Here is a 24,707-nt window from a genome sequence, read left to right on the forward strand (position 1 = left end):
GGTGGAGATTATAATGAGCAAACAAATTTAAAAATTCAATCTGAACACTATAATCTGACTTTTTTTTCTTTTTTTTTACAGAAATTCTGATCTGCTATATGAACTTATGCATGAACATTCATCAAACATATAAGGTGCAAATTCTGGGTCTGGTCCTAATGATTGTAAAAAAAAAAACTGTAATGTTTAAGATTTGATAATTACCTTACAATATATATTTATACATATATTTCAAGGCTGCAATTTGGAAAAACTTTCAAGCTGAAATGGAGGTCAAGGGGACTATGAAGAGGTGGCTCCAGCTGGCAGATCAAAAGGGCAGACTTCGGGAGGCAGACACATTCTGTGAGTTTAAAAGTCCCATCTCTTTAACCTTCCATACACGACACACTATCACATTTCTATAATTCAAATCCCTTAAAGGATCTTTATGCTGCAACAATTAGTGTAAGCAGCAACACTTAATATCTAATATACTTGTTAATTTGTAAGAATGACATCAATGACATATTAGTCGCTTATATACTGTCTCACCCTTATCCCTATGGTTACAGTAATCAGCTGATCCAGTCCGTATCCAGACCAAACGGTGGACCTGCACCCAGGAACGACCACAACACATCCCTGAATGTCAGCGGAAACCATGTCAGCTAGATGACAGATCCCTGTTAAGACCTCATTGATGGCCCCAACACAGATCCTCAGCAAAGACTACGAGAACGAGACAAGCCCTCTACACAGACCCTTTTTACCAGCTTCACCTGCTAGCGTGATGTTCCTTCAAGCAGAAGAATTTGGATGAAATATTCTGAATGATATCAATCCACAATCTGACTTGTGATGCAGCCTGAAATAATCACACCAAATTCATTCATTTGGCCAGAGGAGACTGTTTCATGACTGAGCCTGGTCTTGTTTGTGTTCCTTGTCACTGTTGCCTTTTGTCTTGCTTAATTGAAGACACCTAATATTCATTAATATTATTGACTTGACTGCACTGACACCATTTGATAAGAACTGAACTGAATTATGACACATAATGTTTTATATATGAAGAGTTTATTTGCAAAAACAGATAACTCATGTTTTTTATCATCATGTTTTTGTGTTTTATTGTGTTAGTTAGCAAGTATTTATTAGTTATTTTTTACCTAATCAAAATAACTGCGGTTTGATTGAGATTAATTGGAATGCACAATGAAAAAACATGATTTTTAAAAATTGTTAAAAATGGAGTTCTGTTTTTACAAATGAACTCTTCATATATATAATATACAGTAAGTATAATTTACTTGTTACTTTGTGGTTTAAAAAGTGTGTTAATGTTTATACTGTAGTGCATTTGTTCATTGTTAATATATATTTATATTAAAGTATTTGGTAATTTTATAATTAAAGCCTTTTTAATGTTTTTAAATGGTTGTATTTGTGTTTCACTGCTGAATTACATTTAGCAGTTTCTGGGCCACATTTGGCCCGGGGACCAAGCCAGAATTGGGCCAGAACTTAAGCAAGGTTGTGGGCCAGACAAATTTTGCTATCTGGAGTGACGCTTGAGCTAAGAAATAAAGATGGTGTCTCAAAGTTGTGTTTGGTGGTTAGTTTGTGTGTAAATGTAACTTTTTGCACTTTTGATGTTATTTCTAGCTAGAAATTAGTATTATAATAATTAAATATCACCAAAACTCGTTCTATTTTGTTGTAGATCATTAAACTGTTAAGCTGCCTCAGAAGCCTGTCCAAAATCAGTTTCGTGAGATACCTTCGGGCAAAAAGGCTGCCTGCAAAGTCATTGACTCATAAGGCAGCGAGGCAGCAAGTCAGCTGCCTAAGTTTTTGGATGCAGCCAGTGTGTCATTAAAACTTGTGACACAAGCCACTGTCCACTGACACATGCCAATGAAAACCGGACAGTTCAGCAGTCTACTGGAAATAAACTTGCAATGAAAAATAGCCTACACATTAAGGGGCATTAGACATCTTAATAGAGGAACTCAATATTTGTTGTACAAATGAACTCCGCGATGTAATAAATCGTATGTTTGACAGCAACATACTGTTAACTAATTCAATATCGCTCTGCCGTTTAGTGCATAATCTACATTATGCAGCGGCAGATGTCAGTCACCGCAGGTGCCACACGGCGACACACACAGTGGCAATGTCAGTGACAGGACGCAGTCCATTGACGCGTCACAGGTTTTAGTGACACATGCCACTGTCAATTGACACATGATGCCAGTGAAAACCGGAAGTTCCACCGAGCATAGGCATGTGCCAATGGCATCTGTGCGTCAGATGTCATGTCACTTGTTAAAACTGCCTCTCCAAACGAATATCCGAAAACATATTTAACAACTAAACTCGACTGAATTGCAGAAGCTCATAAATGCTGCATTAGCCAAATAAAAATGTACCTCGTAAATTATCGCTTGGTGCGTGGTCAAAACGTACATTGGTATTAATTTGATACCACCCATGGTACAAGTGTTTTTTTTTATAAAGGACATGAAAGGGCTCAGTAGAAATGATAAAGGATAAGCTGATCAAGGATAACTGCGATGACACACGGTAATTGACTAGTGTACAAAGTGTGTAAGTCTCTGTTTAGTTTTTCGTGTCAAGCGTCTCTTAAATGTCACATTTAAAAATAAAGACGCTGACATTCCACACTGACAAACAGGACTGTAAAGAGTAACCTGCAAAATATTCTTTATAAACATGTTAATGTTGATTACCTTCATGCCGTTGCCCATGATTCGTATGACTGATGTGGTTTACATGCAGTCAGACCTCAGACTTGCATTATAGACCTAAGACAACTGCATTTATGCATTATAGTTAGACTACACGTCACTAAAACTAGTATTACACTGATTCCAGTAATATTTAACCAAATTATAATCAGTATGAATTAGAACAAAAACAGTTGCTGTGACAAAGCTTCCGGAATTCTGCCGCAATAAAAACATTAAATCCGTTTATGTCACAAGACAGAACTTATGCTGCATTCACGTGCTATCGGAATTATCGTAAATACGAGCTTCCTAGTCGGAAACTGAACGGCCTTAGAGACGCTTTATATGGCCAATTTCCGATAAATATATGGCCGTATTTACAATAATTCCGATTGCACGTGAATGCAGCATTAACCCTCTTGTGACACTACAGTGTCTGAGCGTACTCATCCACAACGCCGCAGAATGACTCAAACTAGGAAGAATTGGAAAACTTAAGCGAATCTTTTATCTAAAAACAATAATTAAGACTCTCAATTCTCCCATAGAACACGTTTTTGTGTTCCTTATTTAACCCACTTGATTCAGATCATCTGCTTCTTAGGAGAGGACTCTTGAATTGAACCGAAAATGTCAAGTAAAAGAGACATACAGAATGTGCAAGGCTGTGGGTCCTCAGGGAAATGTTAGGCTGAAGCCTAAAAAAATCAGTCAACACAACTGCATTTTCATCCAAAAGTGTTTTTCAATTTCATTACTCCTAAATAAACATTGAGGACAGTTTAAAGAGAGACTTACTAACTTCTCATTCCATTTTTCAAATAATTTTCGAATAATTGCCGATTTGATTGTTGAAATAGGATCTGAAAATAAAATACTGAACATGTACAGACAAAATAAGACAATCATATTGATACATATTGATTTTTATTTATGATACATAACCTTAAGAGGAAGCAAACTTCCAAAATCATTCAGAAGTAACAGTGGAGAAAATTAACAGTTGGATTATTAGTTAGAAGGGGAGGGCCTGGTCTACAATTTATTTCTTCCAAGCATTGTTTTCATAGTCCCATTTGGCTGAAAAGCCCTCAACAGGGTTGATCCTCATATCCAGCATTCTCTGAACCTCCTTCTGCTTGTATTCAGGGTCAAATGTATGGGGAACATCTCCATAAACTAAACACAGACAGAAGACATACACATTCAATAACTGTACACAGGTATGATATCCTGGATGAGATGATCAGCAATACTTGTATACAGTTGAAGTCAAGCTAAACATTCTGCTTACTCACGTAACCTCGGTTCCCTGAGATAAGGGAAGAAGCGGTGCATCGTCATTGACGACTGCTTTGGGGAAACTCCTGCTTACTCTGTTACTGAAGCCAGATTGGTTAACGTTTGTGTAACTGCACAAACCAAAGGGAGGGGGGGTTCTTACTAGCTACATAAGTCAGCCCAGAGCGCCATTTCATCAGAATCAACGACTGAAGCGACAGCCATCGATTCGCATGCAGTTACAAGCATGGCCAGTTACGCAACGCTCGTTCCCTTATCTAAGGGGACTGAGGTCACGTGAGTAACAGGAGCGTTCCCTATTGAAAGGTAACTCCCGTTGCGTCATCATTGACGACTGCTTTGGGGAACGCATCCAGTAACGCCGAGCTATAAGCAGAAGCAGAACTAAGCCTGCTCCGCAAGCTCAGCTCAGGCACACTCAGTGTGGGCCCTGTGAGTCCGAGCTATAAAGAGACCCGAGTGGAATCTGGTGTCTGCTTGTCATAAAGTAGCATTAAGCAGATAGTACCTGTGTCTGCAAGGCAGGGACAAACTGTAGAATCTAATAAAAGGTAGACAGCGACGACCAGCCGGCGGCCGCACAAATCTCCCCAATAGAGATTCCGCTGGACCAGGCACAGGAGGAGACCATTCCCCTTGTGGAGTGGGCCCTCATACCTATAGGGCACTGTACGCCCGCTGAGGCATGCTTCGTGACCGGCAGCCCTTTAGAACGCCCTCCAAAGCACACAAAAAGCTGTTCTGACTGTCTAAATGACTTAGAATGCTCAAAGTATACTCGCATTGCCCGAACTGGGCATGGCAAGTTAGGCCCCTGATCACCGTCTGTTGCAGGGAGGGCTAGAAGAGAGATAACCTGGGCTCTGAACGGAGTTGTGAGCACCTTCGGTACATAGCCGCTGCGTGGCTGAAGAACGAGTTTACAGTCATTGGGTCCAAACTCAAGACGGGAAGCACTGACAGACGGGGCTTGCAAGTCACCCACTCGCTTGACGGACGCTAGGGCCAAAAGCAGAGCGGTTTTGAGCATCATGACCCTTAAGCCAGCAGTTTGAAGTGGCTCAAATGGAGGGCTCTTGAGGGCCCCGAGGACTATAGATAAGTCCCAGGTCGGTATAGGAGGATTTAACCGCCGAGCACCTCTAAAGGAACTTAACCAACTCATTTCTGCCAATAGTCCGGCTAGCCTCGGAAGAATGATTCGCCGTGATGACTGCCATATAGACCTTGAGCGTGAAAGGGGTGCGCCCCTTATCCAGCAGCTCTTGTAGAAAGATTAGCACGTGGGACACGCCACATGAAATCGGATCCTGATTACGTGCTGAACACCAGTCGCGGAAGACTGACCACTTAAGGGCATAGAGGCACCATGTGGATCGAGCTCTAGCCTCTAAAATGGTATTAGTGACTCTCGTTGGGAGTCGATCAGACTCCCGTCGAGCGGCCAGACATGAAGGCTCCATAGTTCCGGCTGGGGATGCCAAATCTTGCCCTGTGCTATGCGAGAGAAGATCTCAGTGGTATTGACCACGGTGCTGCAGACAGCAACTGGATCATCTCTGGGAACCAAACTTGGTTCCTCCAGAGGGGGGGCCACGAGGAGTAGAGAGCATTTTGTTTCTCTGATTCGCCTGATAACCTGGGGTAGCAGGACAATCAGAGGGAATGCATACAGACGGGTGTTCGTGTAACCGGTGGTTCGCGACACCAGTTATGAAACTGTCTGCGTTGTGTAGTTGTTGATGAAATCAGACACGGGACAACAGGCGGCGGTATCTCTCTGGATTTACTGATCTGATATTTAACACACAAAGAAGAGCATCCTCTGAATAAATCGCCCTTTTTGCTTCTCTTCCATCCATTAACAATGCCAAGAGCGAGAACAAATAAAACATACCTGATATTTAACACACAAAGAAGAGCATCCTCTGAATAAATCGCCCTTTTTGCTTCTATAACACAAATGTACACTTGTCACATGTGCTCTCATTTCCACATATAGGCCAAACACAAAAATATAACTAAAACAGGATGAAATGACAAAAATAACCACCCAGATATGTAAAATAATATTATATACATAAATTAGAATGAAAATATAGACATAAAAACAACAATTAAAATAAAGATTAATTTAGATCAACAGGAGCTAAAATAACCCACCTCTTCCATCCATTAACAATGCCAAGAGGAAGAGGAGGAGACAAAACAGGAAATTGAGCAGGCTCATGATGACATCACAGCAATTAAAGGGAAACGCTCATCTTTAGGAAAGTATATGAAAATAAACAATTGTGTGTGAATTATACTGACATTTTAACAGTACACTTTCTGTACCTGTTACACTCACCCCTCAGAATTCACACAAAATTCTTAGAGTTTAACAAAAAGAAAACACACTGGTCACTTGAATTACATGGTCCACACTTTAAAAACAGTGAAGACTCCACCTTGAAAGCTACCCAAACAAAAGGGATACAAATATGGAGAAAGTTGGCCAAACTTCTACACATTTTGTAGGCACACAAAGTGCCCATTACACTTTGAAAAACTCAGACCAGGTACATAAACAGGACTAATATAAACAAAAAAAATAGAGCTCACACTTGAAATCAGAGACAGTGCAAAATGGCATACACAAACCTATACATGAATAACAGGAGGTAAAGACTCCACACCAAGTAAGGTTTCAAGTTGAACCATGGACTCAATCAGCCTACGAACAGGTCTAAGTACTCTACCAAACCTGGTGGTGTAACGATCGTCAGATGTATGGTCAACCAAAGGATCATGAGAATTGTTAGGGACAGTAGGAGAAAAAGCACTAGCTACAGTGTCAAGGTCAACAGATAAACCATCTTGTGCTTCAGAAACAGTTTGAGAAGAATGGGTTGAGACCCAAGAAGCAGTACGATCATCATCACAAACAGCTATGTGAGAAATGACAGACAGAGACTCAGCATGTGACAAATCATCAGTGACAGGTAATGTTGACTCAGCCACATCACATACAGACCGAGAAGGTGTGGAACAAGGATCACCACTAGCACTTTCACCAACACAAAAATCAGTTGCGGGCAAAGGGAGAAAGTTAACTGGCAACAATAGATTCCGATGTACCACTCTCTCATGACCAGATTTGTCACGGATCTTATAAATGTGCAGAGAAGGTTTGGAGTCAACAACAGAATACATGGTGGGTTCCCATTTATCGGCAAGCTTCCGTTTACCTCTACAGCCTTTGTTGGCAATGAGAACATGATCACCAACTGACAGAGGCAATCCTTTGACTCTCTTATTGTACTGAACAGACTGATGTTTTTGTTCTGCAGTAGAGTTCTTTTGGGCCAGCGCCATAGCAGACTGTAGATCACTGACAAGAGATTGAACATAGTCATTGTAATCACAGATTGACTCATCACGAAGCACACTTTGAAACATAAGGTCAACAGGTAATCTTGGCACCCTCCCGAACATCAGGTAAAAAGGAGCAAACCCAGTGGTTTCATGGGCAGTACAGTTATACATGAATGTCATTGTTTGAACCAACTGTGGCCACTTTTGCTTAGATCTGGGTGGAAGCGATCTCAGCATGTTACCTAACGTTCTGTTGAACCTTTCAGTTCCACCATTCCCCATTGGGTGGTACGGGGAAGTCCGTGACTTGTCAACACCGGCAATATCAAGAAGCTCTGCTATCAGCTCACTCTCAAAATTTGCTCCCTGGTCCGAATGGATACGCTGGGGAAATCCATAGATGCAGAAGAAGCCATCCCACAGTTTCTTAGCAACACTTTTAGCACATTGATTTCGGCAAGGAAAAGCATGAGCTAGCTTGGTGAAATGATCCGTGATTACCAAGACATCCACTGATTTATTGTGCCTATCTTCAGCAGACCAGAAATCAATACAGACAAGCTCCAACGGGGCACTAGTCTTGATACTCTCCAAGGGTGCTCTTGCTGCTGGCTCTGATGTTTTACTCAGGACACAACGGGTACAAGTCTTAACGTAATTGCGCACATCATGCTCCATCCCAGGCCAATAGAACCTCTGGCGGGCTAAAGACAGGGTACGTGGCTGACCTTGGTGACCGGCCATATCATGAACACCAGAGAGTGCTTGCTGTTTCAGGGAGCCAGGCAGGACGAACTGAGACTTTTTATGCTTAGTGAGCGGATCTTTGACAGCTCTATACAGGATGCCATTAAGCATGAAGAGCTTTTCCCACTGCCTCAAAATCCTCAAAACTAGCAAATCCTCATTCGCACGCTCACGCCTGGTAGGCCTGCGTTTCCTGCTGACATAGAAAGCCACCCTTGAAATAACTGTGTCCTTGTTCTGCTGATCCTGCAATTCGGACAATGAAAAGGCATGGATTATGTCTTGACTGTCAGGAATCAAGGAAGTCAAATGATCAGCCAGGGATGTTGCTCTGGAAACAGCTCCTGAATCCCAATCATCATAAACAGACAAGATAGACGACACATCCTCAGTAGTCATGGAACAGTTTATCTCAGAGCTCAGATTGAGTTCAGTGTCAAGTGTCTGTGGCTGGCATGTGAGACGGAATGTTTTCTGTACAGAATCATCTTCCACACTGAGTACATACTTGACAAGTTCAGAGTAAGGCTCGGACAGAAGTCGCTGACTCACTGGGTTGACGAATGGGTCACGACTGAGCGCATCCGCCACGACATTCAATCTTCCAGGAACGTACTTGATCTTAAAGTTGTACGGGGCAAGTTTTGAAACCCAACGCTGCTCACATGCATCCAATTTAGGTTTTGTCAAAATGTACGTGAGTGGATTATTATCCGTCCACACAGTAAACTCGTGGCCTTTAAGCCAGTGACTGTACTTGTCACAGACTGCCCACTTTAGGGCCAAGAATTCTAGTCTGTGTGCAGGGTAATTGGCTTGGCTGCGGCTCAAAGACTTGCTGGCGAAGGCTATAGGACGTGCTTTGTCCTCGCCACTGGGAACTTGAGAAAGCACTGCACCTAGGCCGTCCAGCGATGCGTCAGTGCAGAGAATAAAGGGACGATCAAAGTCAGGGTGGGCCAAGACCACGCCTCGACAAGTGCTCTCTTTAACTCCTCGAAGGCGACATCACACTCAGGAGTCCAGTCCTGGGGAGACAACTCCCGGAAAGTGCCAGATCTGTTACGACTACCTGTGCCTTTCGTCAAACGTTTTTGACCAGCAGTCAAATTAAACAATGGCTTTGCGATACGTGAACAGCCAGGGATGAAGCTCTGGTAGTAGAGAACCATGCCCAGAAATGATCTTATTTTCTTTGGCGAAGGTGTGATGCTATCTTCTTTCATCAAATCATTCTTCTGAAAGGCTGAAATGACTGCTACTTTGTCTTCATCCACGGAAACTCCAGATCCGCTGATCACATGGCCCAGAAACTTGATGGAGCGCCTGAGAAGGTGACACTTTTTCGGAGCCAACTTCAAATTACTAGCTCTCAACCGTGAAAACACCACTTCCAAGCGTTTCAAAGCCTCTTGTTCAGAGCGGGCAAAACCAGCAAATCATCAAGATAGCAAAGGAGGCTGGAAAAGTTGAGATCTCCAAATACGCTGAGCATCATGCGCATAAAGGATGCTGGACTGTTACACAGGCCTTGGGGAAGACGATTGTATTCATACAAGCCCATGGGTGTCGTAAATGCTGTGTAATGACGATCAGATACATGGAGTGGGACGTTGTAAAATCCTGACGTCAAATCCACAGAGCTGAAAAGAAGATTGCCACCTAGAGCAGCCAGGCAATCTGCCTGATGAGGCAAAGGATGAGCGTCCTTGATCGTCTTTGCATTAAGCCAGCGAAAGTCCGTACAGACTCGGAGAGACCCATCCTTCTTCCATACCATTACCAAAGGAGATGCATACTCGCTGACGGATTTGCTAATAATGCCCTTCTCTTCCATTTCAGAAAGTACCTCTCTCAACTTTTGGTAGTGCGCGGAGGGGTTCGGCGATAGGGCAGGCGGAACGGACGGTCATCACTCAGATGAATTCGTGTACAAAGTCTTTCACCTCTCCACAATCGAGTCTGTCTCTGGAGAAAACATCACGATAGGACACGATAAGACTCGCCAACTCTTCCTTCCATGACTCGGAGACTTCACACCCTTCGATATCAATGCCCTCCAAACCATATTCATGCAGTAACCGCACAGGGTCAACAGGTGGAATAGACTTGGGGAAAGCTGCATCAGAAACTTGAGGTCTGCACACATTTTGCGAAACTGTAACATCCTCCACCGCCAAACAAGGAGACACATCAGCCAGCTTAGTGTTACGTCGAAGAGTTATTGGTGACTGGGTGGGATTTAAGATCTTCATCGGCACCCATCGATCACCCCACATAGGAGTCACCACACGTCCAACAAGAACATGACGTGGAGCTGAACGTGAAGTAGTGGGTTCGACGATAACGGAGCTTCCTGGAGAGACATTAATGTTAACTGGTAGTTTTCCCCAGACAAGGTGCTCACATCTGGGAAGCAAAGTAACCGCCTGACGAAGCTTAACTGTGCCGAGCTTAGCGGGCTGTTGAGGACCAGACCAACGAGAAACACAGCTCAAAAGTTCAAGAAACTCTTCACACTCAGGGTTGGTGTTATTACAGGAAATCAGTTCCCAGTACTTCTTTTCGGCTTTCATTTTCTGAAGCACGCATTTGATGACGTTACTGCCGATAATGAACTCATCCTTCTGTCCAGGCACTACTAAGGTTGGTACGATGAACTTGAACCCGTAGACTTCGATTTCCAGGTCGTAAGCACATTTAGGCTGAGTAGTAAGACCACCACAGCCCACCAGGACCACGTCACCAGGAATCACTGAAGGTCGAGGGAGAACTCCGTCAGCACACAACTTGGATTCACCTTCCGTACTCAGGGTGCAAGCCATACTACCAGAATCTAGCATACCATTCAGTACGGACTGGCCACCGACAGTCACAGGAGCATAAAAGAGTTCACCAGCTCCATCAATTTTCTGAGATCCCACATACAGCACTGTTTTGTCGGGTGGCAACAATTTGCAACTATTGTTAAAAATTTCTTGTGGGTCTGACTCATTATTTAGGGGAAATACACCACTGCCCATGTTATCCCCTTCTGCACATGGGCTATTTAGTTTAACTGGGTGGCTGGAGAAGGCAGCTCAAGGCCCGTCATCTTAGGACAATTGCTCTTAAAGTGTCCAGGTTTAAAGCAGTTACGACAAAGCCTCTGGCGCATACAATGAGTATGTGTAGTGTGCTCCTTTGATTGACATACTCTACATGCTGAGCTAAAACTGGGCTTGGGGTCTGAAGTTCTGACAGGACAGTTTGGGTTGGGTGAGGACAGTGAGGCAGTGCAAAGAGATAAAACTTTATCCATCATGTCAACCAACTGCTGCATACTATCGACAGGAGTAAAAGCAGCAGCGTTTGGGTTGAGCTGACCAGCTAAACATGGTAACTGACTTGAGGAGAGTTCAGGCTGATTGAGAGAACTGAATACAGGCTCTTCACAGACAGTCACAGAGTTCTGATGGCAAGCTGACACAGGCAATGAGCGTGAAGTTCTAGCAAAAGCTCTCTTCAGGTTCCTGCGATGACTATCCAGTCGCTCTTGAACTTCAGCAGCACTCCACTGTTCAGCAGGCTTGAACTGAAAAGACAAAGCAAGGCCAGGATCTGGACAGTGTGAGATAAACATCATGACAGCCTCAGTAGCAGGGTCCTCAACGCTCTTGTTGCGCCTACGCAAACACTCATCAGCCACATCAATCGCCTTATTCAGCCTTATCCAGTAGTCCATTGGGCTCTCATCTGCCCTAGGCAGGGTGTTATAAAAGTCAGCCATAGGCATGTTTGAATACATCAACTCACTAAAATTTCGCTTCAGTATGTCGAACACGGTGGTGGTGGGGACTGCAGCAGTAGGCCCTGGGAAGCTGCGCAAGGACACTTTGACTACATCCCTCGCTTTCCCAGCTAACCTGCTCAAAATGAGATCAGAGGCAGTTTCATCAGTGCATTTCTTACTGTTCAAATAACTGCACATCAAATCTTCCCATTCATGTACTGTAAACAAATCACTTTGATCACCTCTAAAGAATGGTGGAGGGGCAACATCATGTTGGACAATGACTTTCAAATTAGAAGCATCAAAACATTCACTTGACTGCTGTACATTTGACTTAGACTGCACTGGGCTGGGATGTTGTGTTAAATTGAGACTGGCTGTAATGCTCTCACCAATTTTCTGTGCTAAATCAGAAATAAGACCTCCTAGAGACTCAGGGGTAATGACGTGATCAACATTTGGGCGTGTAAAAGGGGTAGAGCAAGCAGCTGGGCACCCTGACGTACCAATAGCTGAATCAGATGCATGTACACGGTCAATTTCAGTATTAAAGAGTGCCCTCCTCTACCAAAACACTGAGGCGAAACTCCAGACATATTGTCAGGATGGTTAAGTACTCTACCCCTGCCTACTGGGAACATGGCACTAGGCCGTTGTACAGGGCTAAAATCATCCTGACTGACAGTGTCCTCAAACATGACTCAGTTTGAATAGAAAAAAAAGAGAAATGCAATAACAGTTTCAGGAAAAAAAAATAAATAAAAACACTGAAATCACTTAACTAGTATTCAGATAAATGTATCTTACAGAAATCTGGTCATGTAGACTCAAAACAGTTCAGTGTGAAGTTTCATGGAGGAGAGAAAAAATGTGACGACAAAAAAAACTGTCATTGAGCTTGCAGCAACGCAAAGAACAGTTCAGTACAGCTCATAAAAGGCAAACGTTCAACCTATAGCAATCCTACGTGATATGAGCAGCAGATAGTTGAACGCTGATGACGAGATGAAACGATCTGCGGCCTCCGCGATCAGCAGAACACCTCCAGCGATCTCACAGCACACCGTCGTCTAGAAGCAGCAACTCCGGCGATCGGCGCGCGGCCGATCATGCGAAATCCGAAGGGCTCACGGCACCACGTGTAACCGGTGGTTCGCGACACCAGTTATGAAACTGTCTGCGTTGTGTAGTTGTTGATGAAATCAGACACGGGACAACAGGCGGCGGTATCTCTCTGGATTTACTGATCTGATATTTAACACACAAAGAAGAGCATCCTCTGAATAAATCGCCCTTTTTGCTTCTCTTCCATCCATTAACAATGCCAAGAGCGAGAACAAATAAAACATACCTGATATTTAACACACAAAGAAGAGCATCCTCTGAATAAATCGCCCTTTTTGCTTCTATAACACAAATGTACACTTGTCACATGTGCTCTCATTTCCACATATAGGCCAAACACAAAAATATAACTAAAACAGGATGAAATGACAAAAATAACCACCCAGATATGTAAAATAATATTATATACATAAATTAGAATGAAAATATAGACATAAAAACAACAATTAAAATAAAGATTAATTTAGATCAACAGGAGCTAAAATAACCCACCTCTTCCATCCATTAACAATGCCAAGAGGAAGAGGAGGAGACAAAACAGGAAATTGAGCAGGCTCATGATGACATCACAGCAATTAAAGGGAAACGCTCATCTTTAGGAAAGTATATGAAAATAAACAATTGTGTGTGAATTATACTGACATTTTAACAGTACACTTTCTGTACCTGTTACATTGGGTCAGTCGTGGGCCAGAGCATCCCGCTGGTTTGAGAAATAGGTTGGGCAGTTACAGTTGTCTTCGGAGGTGAAGAGGTCGACTTCTGCCTTGCCGAAAAATGACCAAATCATCTGAACCATCTGGGGATGTAGTCTCCATTACCCCGGAGCTACATTGTCTCTTGACAACATACCGCTCCTTGGTTCAGTCTGCCCGGCCCATGAACCACTCGTAGTGAGAAGAATTATTTCTGTGCCCAAAGTAGGAGACGTTGAGTCATCCTGTGAAGGGGACGTGACCTGAGTCCGCCTTGGTGGTTGATGGAGGCCACCACAGTTGTGTTGTCCGACCGGACTAGGACATGATGTCCCTTTAAGGCTGGCAGGAAGGTCTTCAGGGTCAGACAAACAGCCATCATTTCGAGGCCGTTGATATGCAGGAGCCGTATGCCAGATTGCCCTCGTGCAGAGCGCCCCAGCCTGAGCTGGAAGTGTCTGTCGTGACCACCTTCCTCCTGGAGGTCGTCCCCAGCTGAACGCCTGACTGAAACAGGCGAGAAGTTGTCCAAGGGGCCACAGCTTTGAGGCAGCGGCAGGTTACCTTGACATGAGTGCGGCTCAGGCACCAGGCGTGGGGCGGAATACGGGCTGAAATGCTTTGAGGTTGAAAGATGCCACCGCTCGCTGGATATTCAGGGAACGTTCCGGCATAACCCAAGCCCGCATTTGCACAGAGTCTATGACTGTTCCCAGAAAGGACGCTCGTTGTCTGGGAAACAGAAAACTCTTGGATGGGTTGATTTTCAACCCTTGAGTGCTCTAGGTGGTTGCGCAACAACGACCTATGAGCGATCAATTGCCATTCTGAGTCTGCTAGCATATGCAGATTCCCATCTGCCTCAGAGGGGAAAGAGCCGCGTCCACGCACTTCGTAGTGCAGGAGGCCAGTGACAGTCCAAACAGAAGGACTGTGTACTGATAGGCCATTCCCTCGAACACGAATCTCAATAACGGTCTGTGACGGGGCGCTATTTGGATGTGAAAGTAAGCATATTTCAAATCCACAGACAGGAACCAGTCCTGTTAAAACACCTCCACCACTCAGAGGCATTCGAAGGGGTGGGGAATAACTGTGAGCTGTCTTTGAGGGAATTCTGGCGTCCGCAAGAATTATCCCTCTCCTCTTCCTCTCCGCGCGCAGATCAGGATGGCCCAGGATCCAGCGTTACGCGAGGGCGTGCTCCCTGATGCTTGGGGAAGGTGTACCTCTTCGCCGATCTGGGGCGCTGCTGAAGCCCCGGCTGTGGCTTTTGCGAGAGTTGAGGCTGCGCTGGTTTTGCAGGGTGCTGAGTGGACACTGGCTTGGGGCAGCTTAAAAGAGTCGCCGGGCTGGAGCGCTTCAACAGGAAATGACGCAGCGCTTGCGACGTCCAAAGCACGGATCGCCACAGGGGAAACCATCCACTGCTGGGGCTGGATTCGACGGCAGGAGCAGTGAAGAGGAGCGTAGAGCAGGTAAGCTTCTTTTCTTCGGCTTCCCCCCCCCCTCTCCCCCTCCCCCTTTGGCGGGCTCAAGCGCCATTGGTTTGTGCAGTTACACAAATGTTAACCAATCTGGCTTCAGTAACAGAGTAAACAGGAGTTTCCCCAAAGCAGTCGTCAATGGCGACGCAACGCAAGTTACCTTTCGATAGGGAACTTACCATACTTCCTCTGCCACAAGACAACCAAGCCAGTGAAGCCAATGAAAAAGAAAATTCCTGCAACTACTGATTTCCACTCTCCTGTTCCCTTGTCCATTTCAGCAAAGCTCTCCTTGAAGCTGATGCGATATACTGAAATCAACCATTAAGAGAAGGCAATTAGCATATTAAATAAAAACTCCAAAGTCTGAACCAACAGAGAAGTCTTCAAAAATACTTATGACACACATGCAATCTTCTCCTCTTTGGACAGTGCAGCCCAGGATCCCTTCTCTTTTTCCTTTAGAGACTTCTGCTCAGGACTCAGCTGCTGCACAAACTTGATATCAGGAAGAGGGCTCTCTCGTCGGTCAAAGTATGCTGGCAGTGTGTAGTCCTCAACCTTAGCAACTCCTGAGAAGACAAGTAAAACAACTGTTACACAATTTACACACACTTGATACTTTTTTCTTTGATTCTTTGATGAATACAAAATTAAAAAGAACAGCATTTATTTAAAATATACATTTTGTGTTACAATATACAATGCTATTCAAAAGTTTGGGGTCAGTAACTTTTATTCAGGAGGGATGTGTTAAATGAATAAATGTCATAGTAAAGACTTGTATTGTTAGAAAAGATTTATATTTTGAACAAATGCTGTTCTTTTTAACTTTGTATTCATCAAGGAATCAAAGAAAATTATCACAGGTTCCAAAAAAACAATATTAAGCAGCACAACAGTTTCAACACTCATAATAAATCAGCATATTAGAATGATTTCTGAAGGATCATGTGACACTGAAGACTGGAGTAATGATACTGAAAATTCAGCGCTGCGTCACAGAAATAAATTCTATTTTAAAGTATATAAAAATAGGAAGCCAATATAAGAAACTGCAACAAGATTTCACAATATTACTGTTTTTTCTGTATTTTTCAATCAAATAAATACAGCCTTGATGAGCAGAAGAGACTCCCTTAAAAAAAAAAAAAAAAAAACATAAAAAATCTTATTGATCCCAAACTTTTGAGCGGCAGTGTATGGGCTGTCAGTTTAACACGTTAGCTTGGTTATGAAAAAATAACGCGATTAAAATATTTTAACGCAGTTAAGGCACTGGCCCCGCCCCCAGGCCTGTGTATCATCTTACATTTCATACAGTTGACTGTTGACAAATAGGATGCAGGACAACTCCAAAAATGAAGTTGTTCCCTAAATATTCAAGATATTGGGGAAAAAATGCCCCTTTATGAGTTTTTGTCTCATATTTATATCATATGGTAAGCGATATCGCATCAGCAGCGAGAGTAATATCACACGAGTGCCGTTTTTGTCACAAAGAGCACAAGTGCAAATGTGATTTTATACAACAGTTCAGTAAATAAGAAGTTAATATTGAGCAAAATTTAAACAATATTGTGCATTTTGTTCAATTTTGCCAATGAAAATATTACCTATAAAGTCACAGCAGAACTGTTGTGCATCTCCGAGCAACACAGCGATGTTTGTTTAGTTTCTGAATGAATCCGCGTTTTGAACGAATCGGGTGAACCAATGATTCAAAGGCCCATTCATAAAGAGAGCCTTTTACTGAATTCCTGAATGAATCAGCCGTTTGAACGAATCGACTCAAAGACATTTACTGCCATCTGCTGGTAGTTTCAGTTTCTTCTTTAGAGTATCATTTCATTTACTTAAAGGGGTCATCGGATGCAAAATTCACTTTTCAAGTTGTTTGAACATAAATGTGTGATGGAAGTGTGTGTATACATCCATCCTATGATAAAAATCCACCCAGTGTTTTTTTTTTTAAATCCCCTCTCTCAAATCAGGCTGTTCTGAGAGTCCTGTTAGAATGACGCAGTTCTGTACAAGACCCTCCCATGATAGTTGATTGACAAGGCTGTCTTACCTTAGACCCGCCCTGAGTGAGCTGTAAACAGTCCGCCCGCCATCATTTACTCACCCTCATGTTGTTTCAAACCTGAATGACTGACTTACTTTTTCACAACATAAACGGTCTTTTGAATACTTTTTGTAACTAAGCTGTTTGGTCACTAGTGACTTTCATTGCATGAAAAAAATTAAAATACTGAGATGTTTCTCGAATTATCTTCTTTTATGTTCCATACTCTATGTTAGGCCATTGTAGCCTAAACATTTAACATTAATTAATTAATGGCAGCACCTTGTATTTAATTAGATTAAGACAGGTGCATCTCAAAAAATTTGAATATTGTGAAAAAGTTAAAGGCTTATTTCAAAAAGAGAAACTTTCATATATTCTAGATTCATTACATGTAAAGTAAAACATTTCAAAAGTTTTTTTTTTAAATTTTGACGATTAGCGCTTACAGCTCATGAAAGTCAAAATAGTCTCTCAAAATATTAGAATATTTCCTAAGATCAATCAAAAAAAGGATTTGCAAAACAGAAAAGTTCAAGTTCTTTAAAGTATGTTCATTTATGCACTCAATACTTGGTCGGGGCTCCTTTAGCACAAATTCCAGCATCAGTGAGGTGTGGCATGGAAGCGATCAGCCTGTGGCACTGCTGAGACACTATTGAGCCTTCAGCTCGTCTGTATTGTTGGATTGACTGTTTCTCATCTTTCTCTTGAAAATATCCCATAGACTCCATATGGGGTTCAGGTCAGGCATGTTGGCTGGCCAATCAAGCACAGTAATATCATGGTCAGCAAACCACTTGGAAGTGGTTTTGGCACTGTGGGCAGGTGCTAAAGTCCTGCTGGAAAAGGAAATCAGCATCTCCATAAAGCTTGTCAGCAAGATGGAAGCATAAAGTGCTCCAAAATCTCCTGGTAGACGGCTGCATTGGCTTTGGACTTGATAAAACACAATGGACCAACACCAGCAGATGTCACGGCACCCCAAATCATCACTGACTTTGGAAACTTCACACCGGACTTCAAGCAGCTTGGATTCTGTGCCTCTCCAGTCTTTGTCCAGACTCCAGACCTTGATTTCCAAGTGAAATGCAAAATTTACTTTTATCTGTAAAGAGGACTTTGGACCACTGAGCAAGTGCAGGGCTCGCAAAATCGCTAGCCAGACGTCCCGGGGCTATTGTGTTTTCCAGTCGGGCTACCAAAATGTATCGCCGCCTGCCCGACGGGCTCCTTAAATACAGATCTCCCGCGGGTCCTTAAAAACTCAAACTAAAAAGTTTTAAATACGTTAAATGGTGGAAGAAATGTCCTAATTATAATTTCAAGAGGTCTTACAGTTGGGGACGGAAAGACATGAGTCGCGATACGGCAGGATTAAACTTCAAAAGGCAAAGTCGTCACTGAATAAATATGAGCGCTGCACGTTTCAAGTCAAAACGCGGCGCGGATGTCTTTATGTGAATGTATCTGAAGGTAACCAACTGTCCTCAGAAACGTTGGCATTTTAATTTCATTTTACCTATAATTCCTGATAAAGCAGCGTTTATGAGCGCGGAGCTGCTTTGTGTACAGCGTTTCTGGGGAAACCGCAATATTTCAGCGCTCCTAAAGCGCCACCTCGTGGCAGATAATGAATTTGCATTTCCAATAAGCCTTTCTTACTGTTTATGCTCAGATCAATGCAAATATCAACTTGTGTTTTTAAGCAGCAAACACAGAGTTGTAAATGAGAAAGAAGTTGATGTGCCTTCTAAAAATCTAAACAATTAAGACAGTAATATTTATACATTTTAAATTAACAATTTATATGCTTGATTGATCCCTTTTCATAAAAACGGTCTATAGCCTGAAACGCTGTTGTATAAGATTTTTGTTTTTGTGAAAACCTGTATCTGAACTGTAAATCATGTAATTTTATGGCTCAAAACTGTGTTACCATAGACATTGTCCAACCCCGCTCATTCTGTGTTCATTTTACTTGTGCAGCTCTTAAAATGGGTCATAAATTGCCTTAAATATATATTTTAAAATTCTGCAGATACCCTGTAAATAGTGAAATAAAATTCCTTCCTTCATATTTGTTGGTATTTGTGTATTGAAAATATTTTTGATTGACATTTAAACTCCTATCTGATTTTCTATATTAAAAAAAAAATAATAATAATAAAATAAAATAGTAATTTTTTAATTCGGGCTAGTTAAATTAATTTTCGGGCTACCAAAATCTGAAGAGTACCTGCCCGAAGGGCTACCAGGGATTTTGAAATCTTGCGAGCCCTGAAGTGTCCAATTATTTTTCTCCTTAGCCAGGTAAGATGCTTCTGACATTTTTTCTGTTTCAGTATTGGCTTGGTAGCCCTTTTCCTGAAGACGTCTGAGTGTGGTGACCCTTGATGCACTGACTCCAGCTTCAGTCCACTCCTTGTGAAGCTCTCCCAAGTGTTTGAATCGGCTTTGCTTGACAGTATTCTCAAGCTTGCGGTCATTCCTGTTGCTTGTGCACCTTTTCCTACCCAATTTCTTCCTTTCTTCCAGTCAACTTTGCATTTAATATGCTTTGATACAGCACTCTGTGAACAGCCACCCCTGTCAGTCTTCTGTGACTTACCCTCTTTGTGGACGGTGTCAATGATTGTCTTCTGGACCATTGCCAAGTCAGCAGTCTTCCCCATTATTGTGGTTTCAAAGAACAAGAGATACCTAGAATTTATACTTTAGGGATGGTCATTTAATGAAACTCAAATGTAAATATTCTAATATTTTGAGATACTAGATTTTTGACTTTCAGGAGTTGTAAGCTCTGATCATCAAAATTAAAACAAAAAACCTTTTTTTAAATGTTTTACTTGACATTTAATTAATCTAGAATATATGGAAGTTTCACTTTTTGAAATAAGTTACAAAAAAAAAAACTTTTTCATGATATTCTAATTTTTTGAGATGCACTTGTGTATATGTGTATATATATATATATATATATATATATATAGGGCCATGCGCACACACACAAGTTTGCATGTAGCTTACCATGTCCACCACGCAGGCAGATGGAAGTGGACAAGGCCCGATTACCAACAAGGCGAAATACTCTAGTTGCCAACATCCTGTAAGAGAACAAACAGTAAATGGTAAATGAGAAACTACTAATCCTTCTTTCCATTTTGAGAAATTTTAAATTGAACAAAAAAAAAATGTAAACAAATAACTTAAGAGAACCAATTTTAATATGAAAACACCCAATCACAGTAGTACATTTAATCTAAATCTAAGGGCAAATGATGCAATTTGGAACAAAATCTGACCAAAATGAAGGTTTTTTCCCCCCACAAGTCAGTCAATTTAGATCACATACAAGTAAAAACATGAATACACTGGTGTCCCAAACTCCAAAGCTGGTACAAACATACATGCAGTATACTGGTGCATTTCGGAAATGTTTTCAAACTTCATCTTGCAAATGTAAGAACATGATTACTATTTTCAGTGATTCGAGGGTGAACTTTACTATCAAAGCCTGATTTGTATTTATATTAATTTATTATGTGTACATTGTTTATGCATGATATTCATGGTATCCCTGGAAAAAAGTATATTTCCTGTTTTATAGAAAAAAATAAAATAAATTATATATATTCATTTTATTTTATTTTTTTAAACCATGCTTCTTACAGGACATTCCTAAAATCACATTGCTATCATTATGAGTAATCAAGGCAGAAAATACTAATTTACAATATAAGAAATAATTTAAGTTCATCACTCATTAAAAAGAAAAGGAAACAGAAGCACGACAGGATATCATTAAAGTGCCTATATCTGTATATGCATTATACGAATATGCTAATCATACAAGTACTACGAAATTACAATCGCTTTCCTATGGTATCGTCATAATATTAAATAACTTAGAAAGGATAGTCAGCGCATAACATAACACAGTCTTTGGCATGAGCCGGTTAACTAACATTACAAGGTCATATCGTCGCTGGGATTTGTTAAACAACAAAAATATGGCATTTCCCTCTAGAACGCACTTAATACATTAATAAACAATGTGACTGCGTATCCTAAAGTTTGTTTTACTCTGTTGCACCGTGCTGGATACATTAGAACACATGTAAGTTACTGGTGTAATGCTACTGCTAATGCTAATGCTAAAACTGAAATACAGTATCAGTCATCGACCACAGTAGTCTCAATGTCACTAACAAAATTTCAAACATGCTCAGTCGCTCGCTCGACACATAAAATAATACAAACAAAGCTTTATTAAATCAGAAGATATAGAGCCCACAGATATCAAAATAAATCGGCAAAAAAATTAATTTATCTCACAAACCTCGCGCCTCTGTCTGTCGCTCGCTTAAGGAAGGATAAAGGCAGTCAGTGTGACGCAAACAGGAAATAGGTGGGCAGAGCATTGTGGCTGACGAATTAAAGCATTCAAATATTTTACAACAAATTGTGCTTCATTGTTTTAACACACACATATATATATATATATATATATATATATATATATATATATATATATATATATATATAAACATTAAATATATATTGCTTTCATTTTGGCTCTGAATCGTTTTTGTGGAAGCGGCAACTTCTGATCCTGGACTATGCTTGTCTGTTGTCTGATTAAGAAATTTAGCATTTTGTACCAGGCCATGTTTGTAAAGTTTACATTATTCAATAAAGTAAAAAAAAAAAAAAAGAAAACTTCTAATGCTGGACCAGCTCCCGGAAGTCCGCACTAGTGATGGGAAGTTCGGATCATTTTACTGACTCGGACCTTTGAGTCTCGTTCAGCAAAATGAATGAATCTTTTTTTCCGAGTCATTTTGTTCATTTCGTTCATTTTAGCAAAATATAATTAAAATGTTACGTGCTACTTCCTTAACACATCTACTACTTATGCAAACGTTGATCACACTACAAACAATACAACCTATAATGCTATAAGAAACAGAAAAGATTAATTCATCGTTTACCTGGGTCTTGATTAGCTCACCTCACCTCTATCTGACAAGTCATGGGGTTTGAGTCGTTCGTTCATCACGTGACAGCCTCATACACTAACCAATGCAGTCAGAGCCGGAAAGAGAATTGATTAGTTCACCTCCCGAGTCATCGGGTTTGAGTCGTTCGTTCTTTTGTCACGTGACCACTTGCCGGATCAGTAAAATACTATAAAGTAAAACTGTATTTTTTGTATGTTGGATCATATTTAAGAATTATCATAAAATTATCAAAATATGTGTAATAAGCATTTTCCTAGAAATAAAAATGGTCTGTCCATTTCTGTCACTGTTTTTGTTACTGTTTCTTGAGGATCTGTGTTATTTTATAAATAAATAAAACCCTGTTATAAATAAAATATTGATTGATTTGTCCTTTCACTGTCTTTGTCTATCAATAAACATATAATATAACTATATAATAAAAAAAAATCCAAGCCTAAAATTACAAAGCACTTATAGTTTGTTCATTTTTACTCCAGTTTTGACTTTGCTGGTATAATCGTTTTTCCTAGGCAGACTTGACATATTGGTCTAATATTTGTATAAGAAGATTGGTCAAAAAGGACACAATGACATGAAGTGAAAGCAAATAACATTTTGAATATGAATGATTAATGTTAGTTTAAAATATTAAGGTTATGATCTGGCTCTGTGGCTTTAGTAAATTTTAATTTTCTTGTATTTTTTATTTAAATTGTTTTAATTCATTTTGGAATAGTTATCCTCTTTGCTAAAGCTTTTTCTGGCACAAAAATAAACAATAAAAAAACAATTCAAGAGTGTGTACACAGTGTTAATGTCTAAAGTGTCATATGTTACAAAAGTATAGTAAGTAACACTATAGTCTAATCTAAAGGGTTAACTCAAAATACATAAATACAACAAGGTATTGTATTTTATGAAGATTAGACTCCAAAAAAATAAATAAAATTAAATTAAAGCATAACCAACTCTTTATTCAGGAGTTTATCCACACACAGACACAGACACACACACACACACAGGTGTGTTAAAACTAAGGGCAAGTTAATTGACATAATTCACATAGCACATTTCACACACAATGGCAAGTCAATGTGCTTTATAGGGAGAAAATGTTACACACTGCTAAAAATGCTTTTCTTACATTTTTCTGTCTTGTTTCCAGTCCAAATAATCTAATAATTCTAGTCTAATAATTCTTAAATCAAATAATTTTTTTTTTCCATAAAAAAAATAAGTCAAAAGTCAAAATAATCTTGTTTTCGGTTTGAAATAAGATTATTTTGCTTGTTTTAAGGAAAAACTCACTTAATTTTGACAATTTTTTTTCTGAAAACAAGACAATTTTTACTTGTCTAGAAAATGCTTTTTGATTTAAGAATTTTTAGATATTTGGACTAGAAACAAGACAAAAACATTCTCAAATCATTTTTTGCAGTGCACCATTCAAGGATAAACACCTTTATATGATTAAAAGACGTTTGAGCGACAACTCAACAAGGACTGTTGTTAAGATACATGAACTTAGTCAGGGCAAATAAACCACTGTAAATCTTTATTTCAGCACTCGAATTACTGAAGCAGCTGACGGGCTAAACGCGAGGTGTTTCTCCGTCTTGAAATAGGCTGTTACAGTCATGTCAGATACATGTACGAGTTGAACGCACATGAACGCCACCACAAAGTCGTTATTACGAGTGGGAAACTTGAAATTTTCTTTAAGCCCCGAGTTTCCGATTTGGCGGCGTGTCCGTGAAAAAACGTGTCGGATGCAATGGACGCAGCCAAAGACCATATGCAGTGTCGGTAAAGTTGTCGAAATGAATAAAATGAAAACTATATAAGTTACATAGCCTACACACAATATTATTATATAATTATAATAGAATATATAATTATTCAGTTTACATCACCTTCATAAATGAAATAAAACGGAAAAAAGAAAAAACACACTGATGCACATTCTTCATTCGGTCATAAGTTGCTTGCCGTTAGCTTGTTCCTACACGTTTTACGTAGCCTCTGGAAATATGGATAGCATTGCCTGCAGCGTCTAAAAGTTATCCTTCAGGAGTGAGATTGGTTGGTTGAGGTAAAGGACATTAAGGTAAGCCAATCAGAGGCAGAGTAGGGCGGGTCCATTCCTTTGCCAACAGGGGAAAAAACGCTACAGGTGACGTGACACAGATGACAGGCAGATACGACCCCCATTAAATTTTTTTTTTACAGATCTACACGATTCACGTGAATGACCTATTTCAAGGTGAAAACGGCGAATTTCGCCGAAAGGTGACAAGTTTGCACCCCTGTTATTATCTTTATTACTACATTCAGTATTATGGAAAAGTACCATCGTGACAGAAATTAAAAGCAATAATTTGAGACCAGAAATGCATCACATAACTGTACG

At 40.8% G+C, this 24,707-nt stretch overlaps 1 protein-coding gene across 1 annotated transcript; it reads right to left on the minus strand.

Moving 5' to 3' along the window:
- Positions 1–3,648: 3,648 nt before the first annotated feature.
- On the minus strand, positions 3,649–21,712 carry LOC131524109 (cytochrome c oxidase subunit 4 isoform 1, mitochondrial). The gene is made up of 5 exons (XM_058750859.1): positions 21,634–21,712; positions 20,322–20,398; positions 15,631–15,795; positions 15,403–15,534; positions 3,649–3,917 (listed from the first exon to the last, which is right to left on the minus strand). The coding sequence occupies exons 2-5, from the start codon at positions 20,395–20,397 to the stop codon at positions 3,781–3,783; spliced, it is 510 nt and encodes a 169-aa protein (XP_058606842.1). The 5' UTR covers position 20,398; positions 21,634–21,712; the 3' UTR covers positions 3,649–3,780.
- Between the last annotated feature and the right edge of the window lie 2,995 nt (positions 21,713–24,707).

Source organism: Onychostoma macrolepis, chromosome 18, assembly GCF_012432095.1.
Source record: "Onychostoma macrolepis isolate SWU-2019 chromosome 18, ASM1243209v1, whole genome shotgun sequence".
In the NCBI taxonomy this organism is placed as follows: Eukaryota; Metazoa; Chordata; class Actinopteri; order Cypriniformes; family Cyprinidae; genus Onychostoma; species Onychostoma macrolepis.

Bases quoted from the DNA above. Each gene is read 5' to 3' on its own strand.
- LOC131524109 (XM_058750859.1), bottom strand. From the start codon at position 20,397: ATGTTGGCAACTAGAGTATTTCGCCTTGTTGGTAATCGGGCCTTGTCC. The intron at 15,535-15,630 runs GTGTGTCATAAG...GGTTGATTTCAG, and splicing joins CAAAGAGGAGAAGATTGCAT to TATATCGCATCAGCTTCAAG. The intron at 3,918-15,402 runs GTAAGTTCCCTA...GTCTGTGTTTAG, and splicing joins CTTGTGGCAGAGGAAGTATG to TTTATGGAGATGTTCCCCAT.